The sequence below is a fragment of the Condylostylus longicornis genome, unplaced genomic scaffold (assembly GCF_029603195.1).
Source record: "Condylostylus longicornis isolate FDR11 unplaced genomic scaffold, ASM2960319v2 ptg000010l, whole genome shotgun sequence".
Lineage (NCBI taxonomy): Eukaryota > Metazoa > Arthropoda > Insecta > Diptera > Dolichopodidae > Condylostylus > Condylostylus longicornis.
The window spans coordinates 2,923,222-2,948,265 of NW_026577979.1; the positions used below are offsets into that span (position 1 = coordinate 2,923,222).

The 25,044-nt window shown below is 21.4% G+C and overlaps 2 protein-coding genes and 1 non-coding gene across 6 annotated transcripts; 2 read left to right on the forward strand and 1 right to left on the reverse strand.

Moving 5' to 3' along the window:
• Positions 1–253: 253 nt before the first annotated feature.
• On the forward strand, positions 254–2,391 carry LOC129618838 (acyl-coenzyme A diphosphatase NUDT19-like). Of its 3 annotated transcripts, XM_055533857.1 has the most exons (6): positions 254–387; positions 965–1,054; positions 1,143–1,366; positions 1,432–1,768; positions 1,860–2,067; positions 2,138–2,391. In XM_055533857.1, exons 2-6 carry the CDS (start codon positions 968–970, stop codon positions 2,332–2,334), a joined length of 1,053 nt encoding a protein of 350 aa, XP_055389832.1. In that variant the 5' UTR covers positions 254–387; positions 965–967; the 3' UTR covers positions 2,335–2,391. The 3 variants fall into 3 exon arrangements, with proteins under 3 accessions (XP_055389832.1, XP_055389833.1, XP_055389831.1); XM_055533858.1 differs by lacking the exon at positions 965–1,054 and having other exon boundaries at positions 255–387; XM_055533856.1 differs by lacking the exon at positions 254–387 and having other exon boundaries at positions 834–1,054.
• Positions 2,392–3,124: 733 nt separating this feature from the next.
• Trnav-uac (transfer RNA valine (anticodon UAC)) lies at positions 3,125–3,197 on the forward strand. The gene has a single exon. It is a non-coding gene; the product is annotated as a tRNA-Val (tRNA).
• A 930-nt stretch (positions 3,198–4,127) lies between these two features.
• On the reverse strand, positions 4,128–20,433 carry LOC129618836 (ethanolamine kinase). 2 transcript variants are annotated; one of them, XM_055533853.1, is made up of 5 exons: positions 20,394–20,433; positions 15,617–16,199; positions 5,323–5,900; positions 4,402–4,857; positions 4,128–4,331 (listed from the first exon to the last, which is right to left on the reverse strand). In XM_055533853.1, exons 2-5 carry the CDS (start codon positions 15,917–15,919, stop codon positions 4,256–4,258), a joined length of 1,413 nt encoding a protein of 470 aa, XP_055389828.1. In that variant the 5' UTR covers positions 15,920–16,199; positions 20,394–20,433; the 3' UTR covers positions 4,128–4,255. The 2 variants fall into 2 exon arrangements, with proteins under 2 accessions (XP_055389828.1, XP_055389829.1); XM_055533854.1 differs by lacking the exon at positions 20,394–20,433 and adding an exon at positions 16,716–16,730.
• Between the last annotated feature and the right edge of the window lie 4,611 nt (positions 20,434–25,044).

Below are 25,044 nucleotides of genomic sequence, written 5' to 3' on the forward strand. Positions count from 1 at the left end.
CAAATAATTGTATCATAAATTACGTTCTTAAAAATGCAAATCTTTTTTAATGAGATTTACAATTTAATAATTCTCTTTTTCAATGAGATTTTAATTTTTCTTTTTTTAATGAGTCGAAGTGTAAACACTGGCAATTAGCTCTACTATGACGTCTGGAAAGCAGTGGCATACTGTCATATTTCGACAGCTGTTTTTTGTTTTGTTTCTATTTGTTCTTTATGTGTTTTGTTTAATTTGCTTTTTTAATTTTCTGATTTATTTTTAAGTCAGGTTCTTTTTGACAATATTTTAGGCTGCATTTACGGAAGGGGAAAATTTACGCAAAAATTTAACCTATTTTTTTTTATTTACAATATTTAGATATTTTTTTATTTCGTCTCGTACAATGTAAGTGCTTCTCATTTCTGGAATTTTTAGTTAAAATAAGATTATTTAGTTTCGGATAATCTATGATTTCTGTTTATATATGGGAAATTTATTTCTATAATTAACAAGGTGTTTCTCAGATAAGAATTCAAATATTTAAAACAAAAGTGTACATAGCGATTTTCTAAATTATATTTATTTTTTATGTACATATATTTAATGAAATTTACTGACCACAATATAAAATGTATACATATGTAGGTAAAAGTAACAAAATTTTTTTTTAGATAATTCGCTATGAAAGTAGTGCCGAGTTATTATATGAAGAGTATATTTTAATCAACATTTTTGATATTTTTAGGTTTTCAAAAACGTAGGTATAGTGTAAATATATAAGTGTCTACATATTTCTTTTTTAATTTTATTAGATAATATAAATACAGTATTTATTTTTTTGAATACAAACAGCTGTTTAATTTTATTCCGCAATATTTATTGATTTGCACATTATATAAATCCTTCTTTAATAAGTGATGTGTTTTGTATAATGAACTTTGGAACTTCAGCTAATGACATACATACATTTTATTAATTTAAGAAAATGGCTAAATTGTGGAAAGAATCTGCGACACTGATATTACTTGCCCGAAATGCTAATAATGCTTTTATCCACAATTACAATTACAAAGTAAATATTTTAAAAAATTTGTAACCTGTGTACACAGTAGGCACTCATCTAAATTCTTACTAATCCACTAATTTGATTTTATTTACAGGTGCTCTTGTTCACTAGGACTGATAAAACCGCTTTTATGTCTGGTAGTGCATGCTTTCCAGGTGGAGCAATAGATAAAAATGACGAGAGTAAAAAATGGATCAACCACTTTAATAAGTATGGTATAAGTGAAAATCAACTACAACAGAATTTTAAAAATAAGGGAAACCGTCCTCCAATCTTTAAAAATAATTTTAACGCAATAGATCGGGAAATTTCGTTAAGGTACAAATTAACACTGTCATATTCAGATTAAGATAAATGTTTATCTTATTATGATACAAATTTAGAATTAATGCAATTAGAGAGACATTTGAGGAAGTAGGAGTGTTATTATGCAGGAAAAAATCTGAATTAGATTTTTCGAAATCAAACGGTTTTGGTAATTTTCATGAAAATTTCGATCGTATAAAATGGCAAGAAGTTGTTCACAATGACGCTTCCAGGTTTTTGGAGTTATGTGAAACACTTGATGTTGTTCCAGATGTGTGGAACTTAAGTGAATGGTCGGATTGGCTTACTCCAGCTTCATTTAGTGCAAGACGTTTTGAAACAGCTTTCTTTATTGTTATGCTTAATACCTTTCCGAATGTTCACGGGGAACCGCACGAAGTAAAAAATATTTATGTAGGTATCAATTTTTTTATATATGGTTGTTATTATTGACTTTAGTTTAAGAATCATGTAAAATATAATTATGCTTTCATATTCTTCTTAGTGGGATACACCTGAAAGATATTTTGATATGCATAAATCTGAAAAGTTGTGGATTCCGCCACCACAGTTTTATGAATTGAAAAAGTTGTCAAATTTTCATTCAATCGATGATATAATTAATTTAGTTAAAAAACGTTCAAATGAGGGTCTAACTTTATTTTTACCAGTAAATTATGCATGTAAAGACGGAATGGTAGCTGTTATGCCGGGTAAATCTATAATGTCTTTGTGATTAATAATCTGTTAAACTAAAAGTTTCTTTTTCAATTGTTCATTAAGGTGATGATATGTATCCTGATAATCCAAATGATCAAACATCAACTATAACTGTTGAAAAAACAATGGAAGAATTTCGAAAAACATCTAAAAATTTGCATCGTAGTGAATATGGAACTTTTTACGATACAACTTTTCATATGAATATTGAGCCTCTTGATGGTTATGTGTTTCCTAAGCATAAAAGACCAAAATTATAAATGTTGATTTATAAAATTTTTTATATGAATAAAGCAATGTTTTTATTTTTATACATAGTTGAAAAAATGTTTTGAATTATTTATAAGAAATTCAAATTTTTATTTTTTTTTATTTTCTACAAGGGTTTGTAATTTGAGTCGTTATAATAATACGTTAACATTATATGCGAATACAGTACAGTATAATGTTATAGCTCTATCTAAAATAAAATAATTAGATATATAACTTTGTAAAACTTAGTTATTTTATTGCCATTTAATTTGTATTATTTTTATTAGATCTTTAAACTCAACAATTGGGGTATGGGTAGATACCAAAGACTTACTAAATTGATTATTTTAAAAAAGTTACTTTTTGAAATAAAAAATTCTTTTTGTTTATATGACCTTAGAATTTACACTTTGTAAGACTCACATATTGTTTTTACTCACATATAATTTTTTCTGGACTATTTTGACCAATCCTTGAGCAGTTTATCTTTAATTAAAAGAAAATTATGCTTGATATTTTGTTTTTGTTAAGATGTCTTTTGATATTTTTGTGAACGCTTTTTGTATTAGTAGGAGATATAGTACGTTTGAATTATCTAAATTAAGTATAAGTTTTCGATTTTTCAACTGACTATAATTATGTATGATATTAAAATGTTATTAAGAACTTTAAAAATAACATTTAATAAAATTTAATTTACAAATTAAATGTTATTATTACACTAATTTTTAAATTAGCATTAATCAAATGTTATTTTATGTTATTAAAAATTTAAAATAAATCGCAAAAATTACAACTGGTTCCATAGTGTAGCGGTTATCACGTCTGCTTTACACGCAGAAGGTCTCCAGTTCGATCCTGGATGGAACCATAAGTCTGCCTTTTTTTTTGTACAACACTTTGTTTAAAAATTTAATTCAATAATTATATTAATATTTATTTCAAAAAATTATATATGTACATATTAAGCAAAAATTTCTACTATATGCCAATATTTATGTATTTGTGTGTTATAGGAAAGAAATATGTACATACTTATGTAATTTTTTTCCAAAACAAATGCTTTCTTCTCGCCCAAATATTTAATACTGTTGATATTTGCTTATGTAAGTATAAAAGTAATTAACCATCTTATATAAAAGAATTTTTTAAATAAGAAAAGCAGGTTCTTAATTTAACATCACTTTTAATTGTAATATTTCAATTGGAATATGATAATACCATTAGTTTTTTTATATGTACATATTATATACTATTACAATAAAATTTTATATTATAAATTATAAGTATAGATAAATTTAAATTGCAGGGTATTACTTAATTTTGAAATAATTTTGAAAGCTTTGGTTTTATAGAAAAAAATTTTAGAATTAAAATATTAAATTTAATTTAAATGTATAAGTCAAAAAAGAAACACAACATGTTATTTGGAATGGAGTTATTTTATAATTATAATATTACATAGCATTTATAGTATACAATTCTTATAAAACTAAATTAGAATTAAATTTAATTATTTAAACATTATATATTTAAATAAAATCAATTTTAAAAATTACAAAAACATTTAAGAATTATCACGGCTGATTAAAGTGAGCGTTTAAAAAAAAAAAAAGAAAATAATGAGATATGTTTTTAAAAGGATCTTACTTGCAAAATTTTAATTCAAATAGATTATAATAACAAGTTTTAACAATTATAAAATCTATGTAGGTAAATTAAAATTATTAATTTGATTATAACATTTTAAAAGTAGAAAAAATATTCATTCCCATAAAATATTTGATTTTTTTTTTATTGTAATATAATTTCTATTTTTTTATGATTTATTAGATTTTCAATTAAAATCAGTCGAATTAAAATTTAAACATTTATAGTTTGGCAATATGAAACAATTTAAATTCCTCTATTGTTTATGAAAAGCTTCTTCTACAAATTTTGCATTTTCAAAGACAGGAACTCATCTTTTTTGTTTAAATATTCTTCATATCTGATTTGTGAGTACCTAAAAAAAAGAAAAAAATAAAATTATTAGAATAATATTTTTTATTTTTTTTTTTCGTATTTATCTTTACTTTACAAAATCAAAATCAATTTTTGAATTTTCTGCTTGTACTAGGCCCCATATTGCCCAAAATAAATGCGCTGCCAATGCAAATTGATTAGATTCAATATATAGTTTTTCAATATTTTGTTTTGGTACTTCAGTAATTTCCAAATAACTTTTCAGGTACACTTCTAACCATTCAAATTGAAATTCTTTTGAAGGATAACGTTTATAATCGATTTCATCGACTTCGATACCAGTAAATTCAGCAAAATGATTACCAATATCAAATCCTTGATAATTTATTTCAGCATATTCATAATCGATAAATGTTACACGATTTGAATTTTCATTATAAATAACATTTCCAAGTAATAAATCATTATGACAAAATACTAAAGGACTATCAAGTTTCTCTAAAATTTTATAAAGCTCTTCAAATTCTTTTCGTAATGCTGATATTGATGAAAATATTTTTGATACTCTGAAATAGTAATAGAAATTTTTATTAGTATAAATAATAATGTACTCGTAAGTTATCTATTATCGAATTTTTATCATTAATATATTTCCTAATATATTAATGATATTGCAATATTCAATTTCAAATAAAGCAGTTGATATAACGTTGATTAGTTTGCATTTAGTAAAATGCCCAGAAAATGAATATTGTTTATGCTTAAGTTTAGTTTAAATTATAATTGAAATAATAATTTGAGATTGAATAATTATTGTCAAATTGATTTTGTTCCCAGACAGAAATAATTTATTGAACAAATAATACATGATATTTTACTTAGTTGTAGAATGAAGAATGTGTTTTATTGGCTATGCCTTAGCGGGACCAGTTTTAATAATAAATTTTTTTTTTAATAAGTTAAAAATATCGAATAACTGAATGATGTTGTTGTACACATTTATTGATCTTCATTATATTTTCATAACTTACCGATCATGCTTAATTTTATCACTAAATTTTTCTGGTATTAAATTCAATAAAATTTGAGTTTTTCTCCAAAGCATTGGTTCAATTTCATTTTTATTAAATTTAATATTATTTTGATTTAATATTATTGATAATTTTACTTTATGCATATCAGCCATACGTTGTGCTATTAATGTCCAAATTTTTGGCTGAATTACTGTTAATGGTGTTAAAGTACAACCAGGTACATATTCATAAGCTAAACCATTTTTAAATGTTGCAAATAATTGTGGTGCAAATCCATATGAATGTAATAAACGTATATTACGTTGTTCAGCTTTACGATCAATTAATAATTCAGTATTATTGCCATAGACACGTATTAAAACAATATCAATATTATTGTCTGATGTATCAAAAGAACCATTTTCATTATTTACAGTTATTTTATGTGATGATTCAATGGTATTATTATATTTATTTGACGTTTCCGATGTTGTCGATAATATTGTTGATTGTGATAATGATGATGTTGATGATAATAATTGAGATTTATTATAAAAACATCCAACCAATTTATTTGTAATGCCATCTGTGAAAAACTGAATTAGTTCTGAATTTTAATAAAATATTTTTATAAAAGAAAATAAAAAAAATATTATTTGGACTATTATGATTTTTTTTTTGCAAATTTATATATAAGAAAAAGTTTGTATTAAAGTATAAAGAACTCATTGAATTCTGAAAATTATTTTAATAACAATACTTATTTCTTTTTAAATTAGTATTGAATTGTGAATTTTTTTTTTTATTTTGCCTTAGAAAACTTTATGTACAGAATAACAGAAAAATTGTTTGGCTTTTTCCATCGAATTTTTTTATTGTTATCTAAATTGCTTTTAATATTTTAAAAAGTTTTGATTAAATTTTTAATGACACTTTTATTTCATAAAAATGGTACTTTCTAGAATTACAATTATTTAAGTATATATAGAAACATTTATATATATAGAAACTCATTATTTTTAGCGTATAGATTATAAGCACGATATAAGTCAGATGTTGCTCTAATATAATGTATGCAGATTTATTATATCGTTATTATAAAGAAATCTGTATACGTAAATCTTATATATATACATATAAGTAGGTGTAATTTTTAACTTTGCTTCAAATTTTTACAATAACTATTTTAATTTTGAATGATATAAGCTCATTAAAATTTTGAAATGTGCAAAAAAAAAAAATAATAATAAAGAACCGGAAATCAAAAATATCAATTTCGTGTACATTGTTAAAAATTATAAAAGTCATAGGTAATTTTCCTTTATTAAAAAAAATTTAAAACTTAAGTGGAATATTGCGATGTTACTATACATAAAGAAAAATTAAAACATTAAAAAACTTGAAAACACAAGCCAGCTAACATACGGTATCGCGTTACTGCAATTTTGAAGTCACGTTTGTATTTTCCTATATTCTTTTAAAAATAGTGCATATTGTTGCTATACCTACATAAGTCAAGTTGAATACCTACACTTGTATATTTTGAACGCCTCCCAAATTATGATTTAATGTCATGTTGAAATATATAGATTTGAATTATTTAACAATGGAATTGAATAAAGTGAATTGAAAATGCTGTAGAAAAACTCATCAATATTTTAGTTAATCGCAACGTTTGCAGTATTCTTGAAAAATCGTAAAAATTCAAAAACTTATATTTACTTTAAAAATTCATACAATTTATTTGAAGTTTGTACATTTTTTGTTAAATTTATATATATAATATAATACATGAATAAACAATAAAATGCTTGCATAGACAATGTATATACATATATAATTATATCGATTTCAACAAATTATCGTAAAAAATTCTTTTATCAAACGATTTCTTGCACATATCATGTACAATACATACATTAATATAAAATACATAATAATATTATTATGTAGGTCATGTTTAAGTATAAGGTTGTGTTAACCTTATTAATCAATTTTAATATTAAAAGAAAAAGTATATTTCAACAAAAAATTTATTTTGAAAATATTTCTATGTATATTAAAAAAAAAAATGCTTGCACTATAGCATTATCGTCTTTTAAAATATATTACACATATATACATATATAGCTTCGAATAATTTGTTTGAAAAAAATTTACGATTTCAGTATCAGAAATTTACGATTTCAGTAGAAAATAGTATTCAGTAGAAACATTATAAAACTATAGCCCTTCTATGGCAATACAATTCTAAGGTTTTGGTATTTTCAATTGTTTAAATTATAATTTTGACAAAATGATAGTCCGTCAGTTCAAAATTCAGTATAATATCTGGAATTTACTAATAGGTTGAATTGTACACTAACACGGTGTTTATTACTGTATAATTTTGAAATTAGAGAGTTTTTGACTAGAAATTAATCTCTATATTGAATTCCAAAGCGAAATTTACAGCAGAAAGTTACATTTGGCCCACATAAGTTGGCTAAAAATAATTTTTCTTCCGACTACAAATTTTATTAAGAAATTTTAAAAATTCTGAATTAAATTTTATTAAGAAATCAAAATCTAGTTAAACGATATAATAATCATATTCTCGTAAGTTGAATCTAATTTAAATCTTTTGTTTGCTAAAAAGGTTTTATTCATCCATATAATGTTAAGTATACCTACTTTAATAAATGTGTGTACTATATGTTTATGACCACTATGATCTCATATTAACTTAATACACAGAATTTCAAATAATTGAATTAGAATTAGGTAGTGTTATCTTAAATTTTAAAATAAAAATATAATAAAGTGAATAAATATATACTTTAATTATTTCAATTAGAAAATTAGTAATTATATGTGTAAACTAGTATAAAACTTTAAGCTAACTTAATCTTCTAAATATTAAATTAATCCGCGTAATAAAAAATTATTCTAAATATTATAAACTTAAAAAGATTTCTTCTTATACCCTCATAATATACGGGAATTCATTTTATTTTATCTTAGATTTATATTTGTATTATATTTGTATGCACAAGGACATCTTCCTATTTTCATGTCATTATTATACAGTTATTTAAATGTATTTTTTGTTATTGTATTTTAAATATTTAGTCAGTCAACAAATGTAGTATAATTTATATGGAATATCTAGAAAATATTTTTTTTATTATTGTTTACTGAAAAATAACTTCTTTTATTATATATACATATTGTAAATTCATAAATATACTTGTATATACATATTATAATTAAATTGCAAAATGTTTATATTATGTTTATTCACATACATGTGCACATACATATTGTACGCATGTACATAATACAAAAAAAAATTAGTTTAAAAAAATTAAATATGATGAGAATTATAAAATATGTAAATATAGTTAGGAACGCTGACTTAGTAGATTAATACGGTTATTAAAAAATTTTACAAATATTTTCATGTATACTTACATATACATATACGTACATGTACATAAATTTGCATGATGTGAATAAAATTATTCTATAATAATATATTTAAAATGTTTTTATGTAAGTATATAAATATCAATATTATGTATATAAGTATGAAGTAAATAAATTTTTGTTCTTCTAACAGCGATGACAAACTTTTATTTTTTGGCTAGAAAAGCTCTGATATCGGAATTTACGATAATATTGTTTTAATATACAATTTATAGCTTACGAGTACTAATTACTGAATCTTGTAGTGATTATATACATACATATATATTGAATAATTACATATTACAATTTTATTGTCAGCATTAATTGATGTAAAAATCAAAATTTAGGTAAAAACAGTGTAATTAATTATTGTCTAACATTTTTTTTTATTTTAATACTTTCAGTTAATAGTTAAAATGTGTTAGTCACTTGTAAGTAAGAATTGTTAATTTAATAATTCGAAGAATTCGAAGACATGTAATTTTTTCAACAAAACAGTTCATATTTTCAATTAAATTTATTATAAGATACTAAATTATTATATATAAGATTTATTATTATAGATTATTATAATTCAATTAGATTATCGAGAATATCGATCAAACTTAAAAAAGCATCAAAGACACTGAATGGTAACTCAATTTCAAAAATTTTGCGAACAACGAAAATTCTTCTCACTCCTCACTATTACATTAATTTTGATTACATATATTAATTGACTTACAATTTAACAATTTTATATTTTGCTCACTAACTTTATTGCTTCCCGATGAATTAAAAGGTGATATGGAATGAGACTTTACTTAATTTTAGTGAAATTTTCCAATAAATCAATAAATTTTTCCAAACAAATTGATAGTTAAAATTAAATTAAAATTATAAGAGTAATTATATGAAAAAAACGTTTAGTTCTTTATTTTTACATTCACCAATCATATGCACGTAACATATGTGATACGGTAATGATAGGTTATATATCACTTGCTTTTATAAAATAATTGCATAAGCATATTATTAAAATATTTATACAATTTTATGCTTTCCATAATTTTTTGATCGAAATAAATATGGAACAAATGAATGCATACATATACATATATATATATATATATATTTATATATTTATATACATACTCACTTATATTTTATTTAAATATGGGCAACTAAAGTATTAGTCATATGATTGCTAAATTTCAGATAGTAAATAAATTATAAATTATTTTTTCTTCAAATATGAGTGTTATGAGAATTTTGTAAAATGGTTTTTAGAATTTTAATCTAATTAAGAAATTAATTATTTATTGAGTATAATTAATTATTTATTGAGCGTCAATTCATTATTTTGGGCGTCTATCAAAATGTAGATCTATAAAATGTCAAATAGAGTTATTCAATATAACCAACGAATTATGTACAATGCTCGAAAAAAAAACTAGTATACAACAATAACAAAATAAAAAATATTTTAATTAATTCAAATATTATCAAAATTAATTAATAATTATATACGCGTTACACTTATTTGTTAATTTTATTAAATTGTTGTTAAGAGTGTAAGAAGACATCATTTGAATATTAATTATCAATTTTATTTTTTGTAAAAAAAAATTCATTTTTCATTTACTTGCGTGTTTAGAAAACATTATTTACACTGATTGGAATATCTCAAAAAAAAAAAAAAAGTAATAATCAAATTTTTCCATCATCACTTTTAATTTTTTTTTATTTAAATAAAAAAATTAAACTTTGTCTTTAGAGATACAGCAGGTTTTAATTCAAATGTTTTATAATTATCAGTGTTATCACTTTGTTTTAAAATATTTTGTATACGTTCAAGTTTTAAAATATGGCAAGTTGACAACCAAAAGATGAAATTTTTTTGAACACGTATATGTAAATAATAAAAGTATAGTATTATTTTATTAATAAAAAATTTTTATAATTAAATTTAATTGTTTTGAAATTTTCACGCTATATAAGAGTTCTAAAAAAGTAATTACTAATTATGGCATTTTGGCGATAAGTATTACCATCATGTGTTAGTTAATATTTAAATAGAAACGTTATAATGTTTATTTTTGACTTTTTGCGTTGAATTTTTTGTGTAAAATTAGCTGCTAATTTTACGGATGGTGATAATAAAGAATTTTATAAAAACTATCTAAAAATTTCAACGCCAACAATTTTTATTCGATACAGCGTCATTATACGTTTTTTGTTTGGGTTTCAAATACGGTTTGAAAGCAGTTTTAAAAGTTCGCTTTTAACGGAATACGGTTTACGCAGGTATATAGTATGTTTTATTACAAAATGAATACTTATACATAAATTCAAAATAATTCATAGAAGATTACTGCTGTTTTAAATTTGGCACACTAACTATGTATAAAGTTATAAGGACTGTAATTTTATTTATTTAGTAATCCATTGGTATGGTAATTCTATTTTAAAATAGACTTATAAATTATCAAAAAATATCATTAACATAGGTCTATTCTTAATTATTTGCATTTTACTTGTATTTTTCTAGCACTATATACTATTGTCTGTAGCAAATTCAATATACGGTACCAGTATAAATAAATTTTAAAAAGATTTATTTATTTCAATTAAATTTATATGCAGTCGAGCTTACTTATTAGCGTATCGAAAATTGCACGATTTTCATTGCTTTTACTAGCAAGCAAAAATTTGGCTTTTACGTCAGTTTTCTATTCACAATATACAAATGAAATGTCGGGTGTTAATAAAATGGCAGATTAGTGTACACAGATAAGTGTAATAATATTAATTCCTCTCAATGTAGACTTTTGCTTGCAACCTATGTTTTTATAAGCATATGTAAATTACGAACATGTAAAAGAAAAAATCAATTTTGTTTTATTAATAAAGGAGTTTTGCTTTTGTGCGTGTTGCTTATATAAGAGTCTGACTATACATATAGTTTTTAATTACTTATTGTATGATAGTTCGAAAATACATAATTTAAATATTGAATGTCGAATTAGTATAATACGTTTCACGGTACTATATTGAACATAATTTATTCATATTTTACAATAAAATAAATTAAAGTGATCATATATTTTTTAAAAGTTTTGTAACTTAGTTGTAAAATTTAATCAATTTTAAAATACTAATAAGACTCTGTACTGAAAACTCGAACATATTTGAATAAAATCCCATCACTTTCTTGTAATGCATCTTATAAAGAATATGAGAGAAAATATATATTATAAACATTATTAAATGCACAGATTTTATTTACTTTACAATTAAAAAATAAATTTTGTGTACAAAATTATTAATAGAACTTTATTGAATATTATTTGTAAATGCTGTAAATATTTCAAATATACGTTAAGTAATGAAAGTTAAGTATGCAGAGCATATTATATAATTGTACAAAGTTGATCTAATTGGTCTAATTTTTGCAAAAAAACAAATTTTTTTTATATTTATACTATTAAATTTATTTCATGGCTGCCAAACAACAGTTTTTTTACTACATGTATGTTTGAGTATGATTAATGAATAACATTTTGTCATAACATTAAAATAAAATTTTAACTTTGTACATATGTGAACATCTAGGTAGAAAAATATACGATATATAAATTTGTTTTTTCTACATATATTATTATTTTTAGAAATTAATTTAACATAAGTCAAGAGAGTTAATTTGAATAATTTATTATTCTATAGTTCTGCATATATACATACATATACCGTTAGTGATTATAGATTAAGTTTAAATTTACAGATTCTAACTATTTAAAAAGCTTATTTAAATAAATAAAAAACACAATTAACATAATAATATGTTTGATTGTTTATACTTATACGAAAGACGCTCAATAGAATTTAAATAGATTTTAGTGTTTATAATTACACGTTTATAATTACTTAATAATTAGTTGTTTATAAAATTGTGCTTAATGAGAAATTTGTCATTGAATTCATTATTATTTCAATAATAAAAAATATTTTTGTCAAAACAATCCGTGTTAATTGTAAGACATTTAAAAAAAATATATGCATACGTATATAAAATTTTTTTTATCAAAATATTTTGAAATTCTTGTACTAGCTATAGGCAATACGAGTATGTAAAATGAGTGTGCTTTCCACTGATAAATGAAAGTGAATCATTTTTCTTGTTAAAAATTTTATCTTAAAATTAAAGTAAATATACAGTCTTTTATATTTCATTAAATGGAATCCAATTATACAGAATATTGTACTTTATAGGTGGCTAATTATAAAAGGGAAATTTTAAGCTTTTAATAGCTTCTGCACTTAATTTTTTATTTTATTGTTAAAAATGTTTGTACAAAAAAAATTAGTTTTGCAACTGAATAAAAAAAAATATCAAAATAATTTTTAAATTAAACTTTCTCATTAACTGTAAAATGCATTTTTTGATAAGACGGTTAAAGTTACATTTTTTTGCAATAGATCAACATCATAAGCAGTTTTGGGAAATCAACATCATAACATTTGGCTAAAATATTTAATTAACATTTAACACCAGGCCGATTTTATATCTGAAAATTGCCTATATTGGTCACCCCCAAATTTTCAAAAAGTTTCAGTTTTAAAAGAACAAAAGATTGAAGAGGAAAGAAGATAAGTTTAAAAATTTATATTTATTTTTTTTACAAAATTTTTGAATGTTACCTATCAAAGCGTGTAAAAGTTTTTTGTGCGAATACAAGACGAAGTGAAATTAATAAACAAATTTTTTTTTCAATTTTTTCATTTTTTTTGGGAATGTGCTAAAAAATATAATTTGTTCATTGTTAAACACATACTTATATATTATTTAGTAGAATAATACACGTTCAAGGTAAAATATTAAATGAGATCAAATCATAAAATTTCATAAGGAAAGTTTTTATTAAATTAAAATTGTATAGTTGTTAGAGTAAAAATAATAGAAAAAAATCAACAATAATTTAATTGTAAAGTAAATTACCGGCACAATTTAAAGTATTTTGGGTGTTTATTAAGATACATACATATGCTAATTAAATATTTTTTTCAATGCAATGAAATACCAAATTTGAAAAATTTTAAGAAATATTAGTACTTAAATTTGTTTTTGTTTAAAAAATTATTAAATGATTTTGACCTACCCCTATAGCAAAGTTGTTTTTTAAATTAAATTTCGATACCAATATAAGTTTTAGGATTTTAAGTAATTAAAATTTCAGATCTTTATCTTAAATTCAGATTTTTTTCTAGAATATTTTAGAATTACACATGTATAATTAAATAAAATGAAACTCGTAAAAATTTTAAGTATAAGGTAATTAATGAAATATTTTTAAATTCGGCCGATCAAGTTTTTAAAACTTGTTCATATATATATAGATATACACACATACTTATAACTATGATAAACTTGTATTTTCTAATTAAATTTTATATACTATTATTATGTAGTTTGTATTTATATTAAAATATTATATTGTGTGTATATTTTGTGCGGCATAAAATCTAGATTAGAGTTTAACTTTTTCTCATTTTCATTTATAGAAAATAATCATTCGAATACAAAATACTAAAAATTTATTCTAGATTAAACATCATAAATTTAAATACAATGTAGAGTATGTATATTTACTTTATTTTGTTAATATGCATACAAAGTATTAAAATAATTTTTAATAAAAATTATTTTAAGTTTATCACCCTTATATTTTACTTGCATTTAATTTTATTATAAAAATATTTTTTTTCTTGCGATAATTTCTAAAATAAATATCAGTTTTATTTTGTTGAAATACTTTCTGCTAAGTTCAATCTTTAAGATTATAAATGCTTATGTAAATAAAGTTCCGTATTATATACAAGTATTTTATTGTGAATTTTTTTTATTATCAATATTATTGCTATTCAATATTAAAATTTCGAAAAAAAAATAAACCCGCTTTGTTTTGTTTCTTTTTTATTTTTAAAACAGATGTGTTAATTAAAATATTTTATTTTTCTTGTAAATTGTGGGATTTATATAAAAGTCCAATATTTTATTTAATAAATAATATAAATTTTAATTGTCTTCTTAATAAACTTTAAATTATTCTCATTTTCAGGTTTGAATTAATTTGTGAATGTTTTATGTCACCAATACTTTTTAAAATAAAAATAGTTTTTAGTACGAAATAATTAAAATCTAAAATTGCATTTCATTTAGTAGCTTTATAATTCGGAATTATTTAAAATACAACCGGTTATTAAATATTTGTTTATCGTAATTTTATATCGCAATCCAGAATCAAAATTTAATGTATATTTTCTGAAGTATCAAAAAATAACTACGTCCCCACGACGTTATACATATTATAAATGAGGATATTCCACGAGAAGCCAAATATCTTAAAGCAGATCGAATGATGCTGTCTCAAATGAATCAAGTTTAATAATAGTCAAGTAAAATTTAAATTTTGATCTGGATTTCATATACACTATTATTATGTAATACATACTACATATATATTTATATAAATACATGTATGGTAGAAAATTATAAGAAGTAAATATCAGAACATAATCTCAATTTGTTATATTTTCCACGCAATTTAGTAATATTCAATACAAGGGAATTTTCGAAAACTCAATTCTAACTTAGATCTTAAAATAAAGCGTGTTTAATAAATTTAAACTATAAAATCTTCAAATGTAGCATGTTCGATAAATGTTTACTACAAAGGAGGAAAGCACGTTTGAAAGTCGTAGCATACATTAAGATTTGGAGCATTTCTAAAAATGTCCTTAGTTTCCTGTAGATTTCAAATGACGCAAAAAAAAATTTTTAATATACAAGTTAGAATTTTAATAATTATTTTATAATACAAACCTTAAATTTAACATTATTTAAATTCCAATCATTACGTATCACTTTAATTATTTCCTTAGCACCATCAATAACATTATTTTCATCAATTATAATTGGAATTTTCGTAATATCATCATTATTAAGACTTTTATTACATAAATCAATATTTTGTGGCAATATTCTACCACTATTTTCAATAAAATTCGTTGATGTTTCTACACTTATTGATTGTGAATTATTTTCATTAATATTATTTGCTCCAGATTGTTTATTATTATAATCGGCATTAGGTAATTCTGTACAATGATTATTTTCTGTTCCCATAATCTCTTTTATTCTTTAATTTATTAAAATATATTTAATTAATTTTTGTAAAATAAAAAAACTTTTTTTCAATTATTTAAAATAATTTTTTTCTTTCTTATTATGTATTTGTTTTTATTGTACTTCTATTTTTAATTTAAATAAAATATTTTGATTTTAGTAAAGATTTTTGATGTTTACAAAAAAAAAAAATAACAAAATTCACAAAAGTTTACACATATATTTTTTCTATAGCACCAAAATTGACATTTAGAGTATTTCAATATGACATTTCTCTCCACTGGAATTATTAAAAAATAATATATATACATTAGTATAATAATTTATATGTGTTCGTATGTTATGTATGTATGTATTTTATTAATAAATTATTTACATTAAATTTATACATTGAAAAATATGTAAGATATATTTTTCTATCATTTTATAAATAAACAAAAAGCACATGGTTTTCTTATTTATCAAAAAGAATAATTTAAAATAATTAGGTAGAATTATATAACAGTATAGTAAATAATATTTTCATAAAGTTACCATACCTACAAAAATAATAGATTAGTGTTTTGTATTTATTAATTTAAAAATAATAAAGAGGAAGTAATTATATTGAACAATTGGCATTTGAAAACTGAATTCGGTTCCACTGTATGCCTTAGCAATATTAGGTTTAGTTTTAGTGCATTAAAAATGTATATGAACTTTGATTTAAGAATTACTTGTAATATAATTCAGCAATTAAATTTTCTAAACTGTAAATTTAAAGGCCGTTAAAAATAAACATTTACATGCAAATTACCAAATTGTGTGGTGATATCGTATTATTGCTATTGCGGATGTTAGAGATTGCTCGAAATCAGAATTGTATTTTAATGCAGAACTCAGCTACACACTGAAATGGAAATCACTCAATTGTGTATCGATACGGTATTATTACAATTCCGATGTCAGGGATTATTAAAGTTGTTTAATGAAGTATCGATTCGGTGAAAGACCACTCAAAAAATAATCCATTAAATTTATAAAGATATTATACATAGTTATACATTGACCGTATATTCCTATGTTAGAAATGTAAAAACCCATAACTCATAATAAAGTAAAAATCCAACTTTTAAACGAACTATGCATGTGGTCACTATATTATGTTTACAATAGTATACATACTATTACCACATTATGCCTATAAATATAAAATTTTTAAAAATATAAAAAAAAATAGAAAGAACGTGTACAATAAACATTGTTTACATGATTAAGAAAAACTCTCACTTTCGTTTGACAAGAAAGTAAACAATAAGGTAAAGAATTACAGGTTTTGAATTTCTATAATATTTTTCTTTCTTTTATTTACATAAATGCTATGTATGTGTATGTATGTGGCAAACATTTTAAATATATTTAGTATAATTGTATAAATGTGTAAACTATGTATAAGAATATTATGTATTAAAATATTATTCGTTAGGAATATTTTCACTTTATATACTTGCTAAAATTTATAATGTAAAATCAGTGGGCACTTGTACTAGACAATATTAGTATGTATGTATGTGTTTTGTTCAAAAGAAAATATCTCTTGCAAAAAAAATAAAGGATACATACGTTCTACTACGATATGAAAGTATATATGTGTGTACATAATATTATTGAAAAGAGAAATAGAGAAATTGAGCAAGAGAACATTTATTACGTAAATAGATTTTTTAATGTACACCCATATACATAATATAATTAAGGTAAACAAACATAATTTCTTTTAACATAAATAACATATAAGTATATATATACATATATATATGTGTATATTACTCCTTCTTATTTAAAAGTTTTTTATCATACTTTAATTTTTAATATTTAATCAGCTGTTCTACTACTTTGTATTCCATTATTATGTGTAATATCTATTTCCTAGTTTTCATAATTCTATATTATAGAATCTATAATTTCAACCTTACTCACTTAATTCCTCAAAAAGTAACAAAAATCTATGTACGTATACATACATATATATTTTTAAACACATGAAATATTTTCTCTACATTTTTGTTTGTTTTAAATATTATTCCACTTTCATATATTATTATACACTTGAAGAAAAATAAATATATTTTTTTGTTTTATAAAAGTGTTATACGTAGAATAAAACAGAATCGATTTTTCCATTAAAATTCACACAATATGTACGTATTTGTAATATATTATAAGGAATATTTAAATTTGATTTTGAAAACTTTTTTAAAAAAATTATTTATGTAAATTAAATTTGCAAAATAACTAATAAGAATGGAAAAGAAAAGCAATTTGTATTATAATTAATTTATTTTTCATATTAAAAAAAAATATTTATCAAATAAAAATAGAGCTTTTATACTTTAACATGACCACCACAACAAAGTAATTACTTAGCTCAAATTAAAAAAAAAAATTGCAAACTCTTCCAGTTAATAAAAAAATATATATATGTTTACCTATATGCTTATAATGTACTCAAAAATAATGTATGTACATATTTTAAATGTTAAAAACTATACGATAACAAAAATTACATAAATAATTTAAAAAGTGATAATAATTTTATCACTATATTTTTTAATTTTATCGTAAAATTTAAAAAGTCCACAAAAATGTTGTGTATGACATATATTATGATTTTTATTCCAGAATATTTTTTTCGAACATGTTTAGTTTGTACACGTAAATTTAATTATGTTATTTATTATTTGATTTTTTAATTTATTTTAATAAAAATGAAAATTCAATATATCTCGTAACTAACTATACTACAATTATTCTACATACATATACATACATATGTAAATAAAATTGAAAAAGGTTAAAATGAAATCAAAATTGATTTTTTTTTTGTCTTAATTCTTTACATTATTTTATGATACACACGTATATTTAAATATTATTATAAAATATACACAAAATCTGCTATTGTGGTATATTGCAAATTGCACATTATAATGAAACAAAAAAAAAAAAAAATTTTCAAATTTTTCAACAATTCGAATTATCGTAAATTTATCTGATTTTGTTTATAAATAAATTTAGCTGCTAGTGAATTCAATTGAAATCATTTTAAAAATTTTATTCAACTATAATAATATCAGTGCAATATTTAATTAATTTAGGTACCTATATTGTAATTCATTAATTTTTAATATTGGACTATGAAAAAATCAAAATTATACCCTGATATTCAAATTGTCATAATTTTATATATTTATTTCTACACAATTTAGCAATAAGGACTATTGAGCTGAATATTGTGTATATTATTTACCAAATATTACTATACAATTTTAATGATAAACAATAATTTATTCATTTCTTATGATAATTTTAATTTAAATTGCTCCATTATTTTAAATTAATATTATTAATAATAATATGTACGTATACATAAAAGTGTATTTGAATTAAAAAATTTATTTTATATTTCAATTTTATAATTCAATACATTTATATGGCAGAAATAAAAGAAATATTATCAACAAGTTGTTGAAACCAAGGAAAATCTCCTTTTACATTTATAAATAGGAAATGCTTATATATTTTTCATTATTATCATTATATATGAAACAAATTATTAAAATTAATATATAATTTCATAAATGTATAATTTCATTTAATAAAATATAATTTTAATTATTTCTCTTGAATTCTTCAGCATACTTGTATGTATTACGATTTTCTTTTAAAAAATTATTTTTAACTACATATTTTTTATTAATAATTAATATATATTTTCTATATTTGCATTAAATATTTTTATATATCTAATTTTGAGACATTTACATTTTTTTTTTAAATTTCATTACCCTATTTTAGAACACTTTATGTATTATTTTTACATATACATTATGCACACATTGAAAATTTATTTTAAAAGAGATTATGTTAGAAATTTATAATGCAATATAGGAATATAATATAAAAACTTGCGTTCTACAAAAAAAAAACTAATATATTTATTTTATAGAAATATGTTGTGAAAATATTTTATCTCTTCACTTAATACATAAAAATTTTTGTGCATTAAAAATACAAAATATTGGCTGTAATTTTTTTTAATGGTTTTTTTTTCTTAATAGAATATTGTAGAACGCTTATTTTATATTGGTATAAATATGAAATTATAGGTCTGGTTAAATATTATTTTAATATATTTTTATGAAAATTATTTTTATTACTTTAAAATTAAAAAAACAACATGCTTTTTCTTAACATTTTCATTCTTTCTTCAAGAAAGAATATAAATACCATATTGTTATAATTATTTATAATTTTAATGTAAAATACATACAGATGTGATATATTTTAACTTTTTTTAAATATGTTATTTCAAAAATAAATTTTTATATTAATATAAAGTTAAGATTTAATTAATAAATTTATATGCAAAAAAAAAAAAAATTAAAAATATTTGTTTTTTAAATAAAATTTGAATTAATTTTAATTCTTGTACCGATTTAACATTTGTTTATAACAACCTTATTCGAGCGACGACTCAATAATGACTAAAAGATTAAAGACGAAAACTTATATACTTATATTATGTTATGTTATATATAATTTTGTAGAAAAAAAAATAAAAATGTAAAAAAAAAAAGAAACTTTTATATTCTTTTTTGCTTTTAACAGAAAAAAAAAGCATTCAAATTAATTTCGACTCAATTCATAATTTTTTGTTCATACCCAAATGGCTTTTTTTCTTCTTTGCTTTATAAGTTTAAGGTCCTATGAGAGTTTAAATAATATGGAAATAAATATATGTATATAACATAACATAATATTTATGTTATATACTAAGGTAAATAAAGTTAAAGATATGAGAGAATAATTGCGAACTACAATGCACATGTAAACATTACCATTATGCTCTTATATACAAAATAAAAGAAAACCAAGACACTAGGAATTAAAGCTTAAAGAATTTAGGTACAAATTAAATATTGTTGTTTATATAAGAAATTGTTGTGGTGGATTTATTAATATTTTTGTTTCTATATAAATAGTAATTGAAAAATCAGGGTTTAAAAATTGCTGGCAATGAATTCACATTAACTTTTGCACCAATTACTTATTTTATTAATTAATCAATCAGAATATTTGCAAAATTTCTGTTAAACCTAGAATTAAAAAATTAACTATACTTATGGAAAGAAAAAGTTTAAAGCTAAAAGCAAAAGAAAATGTGATTAGCGCAATAGGGCCCCGGTTAGTATATTTTTATTGATTCACTTGGTATTTTTTCATTAATGTTAAATTACCTACATAAGTTAAGGGTTCAATTAATGCTTTAAATAACGGGGTTTTTACTGAAACAATAAGCAACAAATAATACTTTTTTTTTATTAGTATTCATCTAAATGAACTATTTAATAGAAAAACTTTCAAAATTTAATATTAATAAAAACTTACTTCAATATCTAAAGGTGGAGAATTTTTAAGTAAACTTTTTCTTACACTTCTTGGGCAGAACTTAAGCGATTGTTGCATTGAGATGTACAAAATATGTTTTGTTTTCACATAATTTCCATAGTAATTTGCTGTAGTAAAAGAACTTCTTACGTAGTGACTGGTTTTATCCAACTTCTTTGCCTAGTTTTCCCAATTAACCCGTCAGAATGATACCGTGAATTGATCATCGGCATATCTATATAATTTTTTTTTAGATTTTCAATAAAAAACTATTAATTAATAATAAAACAATTACTTTAGCAAATTCAAAGAAAATTAATGTATTTTATTTATTCTTGTTTTTTTTTCAATTTTTATTTGAAATTTCATAGAATTGAAATTCTATGAAACATTCATGATCGTAACAATTATTATCCAACAGCAATGGCACATTTCGATATAACCAAGGCAATCCTCGCAAATCAAATAAATTGCTGGCTTCTACAATGTCTGATAGGTAATACCAAAAATTGGACCTCATTTATTAGATAGATTGTTACAAAACAAAATGATGTAACAAAATGATACAGTACTTGTTTCTTTAAAAATTTACAGTAAAATAATTAATATAAATTCATATTTAATATGAATTATTAAGATTAATTTTTTCTAATTTTGTCCTGCATCAACACAATTCTTTAGAAAAGTAGAACATACATGAATTTTAATATGTGCCATAAACAGCATTAATGTGTTTAGATAAAGTATTCCAGGCATGTTATCGAACTGTTTCTTTCAGTAGTTTTTTACATTTATATTGTAAAGAATTTCACTGCTAACTTTTGTATTGTGAAGAATATTGCTGCTGAAAGTATTAATTAATTCATTATAGTAGCATTTATAAAAATTTTCATTTACCTTCTTCAACCTTTTCTATTATGTGTGCATAACATCGTATAACATCAGTTATAGATCAGAAACGAATTTAATTTCCTTAACAGTCATCAGTGTAAATGATTTTTGATTGAAATTCCTAATATGAACATGTTTTATTTTCAAATAATTTACAAGGAAACATAAAAAGGAATAATTTTGAATTTAACGAAAGGAAATCTGGATGCAATTTCTTCTTTTCAGTAGAGTTAAATTAATTTTCTATAAAACAAAAAATTATTTTAGGTACATGTCGAATACTAAGAATTTGTTTTTATTTACATACCTAAACTTGCAAAGCCTTTTAGTTCTATCTTCTTCCACATCGTTATTTTATTATTAATAATTAAAAAATTATAAAATTTATGATTTTTTTTTTAATTGTAATTTATTTCTTACATTCTAACAAAAGTAAAAGATAAAGAAATTAAGTTTATTTTTACAGAATGTTGTTTATTTTATCGAATTGTCAAATTCATTCTTTTAATATTGATGTCAAATGTCATAATTTATGAAATTGTTATATCCAACAAGTGACAATACAAGTAGCGCCTCGTTTCATAAAAACGGAGAAATATACAACAATTCATTTGCATTTATAAAACAGATTTTTTCGAAAAAAACATTTCATTTTAAAAATTATTTTTAAATTATATATTATACAAATTTTATCTGCATATATTTATTATAAAAAGTTTAAACTTACATTATCAAACAGTTCCGCACTAAAGTTGTACAATATATTTAAAACGAGCGTTTTTTCGTGAAAATTGACAACTACATATGTATATTATTTTCAATGAATTTAGTGAAGCTTCGAACCAGACTATGGAATGAATGAAAACATAATAATCATATGAAACTTTCATTTGGAACACTTAGAATGGAACAGAAACATCGGAATGTTTGAACGAACAAATAAAAACAAATTCATTTGAATAAAATTATAATACTTTTTGAAATTGTTTTCAAAACAAATATCTCTCATGTAGTATAATTGAAGTAATAAGCGATTACAATAAAAATAAAGAAAATTCACAATTTCAATAAAAATAACTTACATTATCATTTTTAAATTCTTGATATATGTATGTATATACTAACACAGGCATGCAAGCATGTACTGATACTTATTTTAGAAACATTTACTAAATATGAATAAGTAATATCTTTTGTATTTACTAATTTAAGCTTTCAATTCTCTCAAATTTATAGTTTACTTTACATATATCTCAATTCTTTCTAATTTATAGTTTACTTTACTAATTTTATTCATTTCGTTCATTTTAGAAATTTCAGAAGTAATTTTAATAAGAATAGACTTAACAAATAAATAGGAAAAAAAATTTCAATATATTATTACGTATTAGAAACTACTTCAAGAAGGATCTGAAATATAATTGAACGGTAACAGTAGAAATTATATCTGTTAAGGAGTCGCGTATATACTAAAAAAAATACTTGTAGTTTGAGAAACATATAGTTTTTATCTATATTTAAATATTATAGTGAACATAGATGATGTTTACGACTTCTTATTAATTTTTCTATATTATATTTTAACGGTCCAAAAGTAGATAAAATATATTAGATGTATTGCAATCTTGAAAATATAATTAGTAAAATTTAACATGTGTAGAATATACATAAAATAGTAGATATATTAGGTCTTTTTTTAAATGCAGTATATCGTGATATTTAGCGAAAACTGCGCTATGTTTACATTCATAGGTATAACATACAAATATTGCAAACCTAATTTGTTCGTAATCATAATCAATTTTTCTCAGTATTAGTATCGCAGTTAAATCATTATATAATAAATTGTGTTGACTTTATATAATAGTTAAAATTATGTATATCATGTTACATTTTTGCAGTATTGCGTTTTGGAGTTATTGTTTTTCAGTATCGAGTTTATTAAAATTTCTATTCTTCTACCTTTTCTGTACAGAATTGTCAGAATTTAAAGATTTAAAAATAATTTGAGTTTTCAATAATTGTAATTATTAATAATTGTTATACAACATTTGATGGAATCAGAAAAGATTTTGTGATAATTTTTTAAAAATATTAAATTAGAAAAACTATGGATTTTATTTGATTTCTTTTTATTAAATAAAATAAAAAGAATTTTTTATTATTTTTCATTTTAAAAATGTACAAATACACATGTATATATATACAAATATATTATAATTTTTTCTTACTTTTTTTTTATATAATAGCAACCTAAACTAACTAAATCTTACATAAAATTTTTCTTCGTAATACATTTTATAACATAGCATAGACGATCCTCTATAAATTTTTTAGTTTAGTTGTTTTTTTTTATATTATATAATTTATAGTATACCAAACCGTTTAATAAATGATATTTATTACAAATTTCATTATTTAATTAATTTCACAGCATATTTCAGCTTTGTTAAGATTTTCTAATTTTTTCCAAATTTTTCTTTAGTTTTGCATATTATAAAATATTTTCGTTATAGAGTTTTATGCTTTTTTTTATATTTCATAATATGTCGATGAAAATCATTTGGTAAATATCATTTGTAATTCTCAAATAAAATTTTTATTTCAGTATTTTTAATTTTGAAAAGATATTATGCATTATGCGTATGTATATCCTAAAATATACATACGAATTTTAAACTTTTTTCAAATATTCAACAGATAAACTAGTTTTCATTAATAAAAAATATAATATTAAATATAATTATAAATGCACTCTATATCTGTACGACACTTGTTTTGGTATAAATTTTAAAATTAAATAT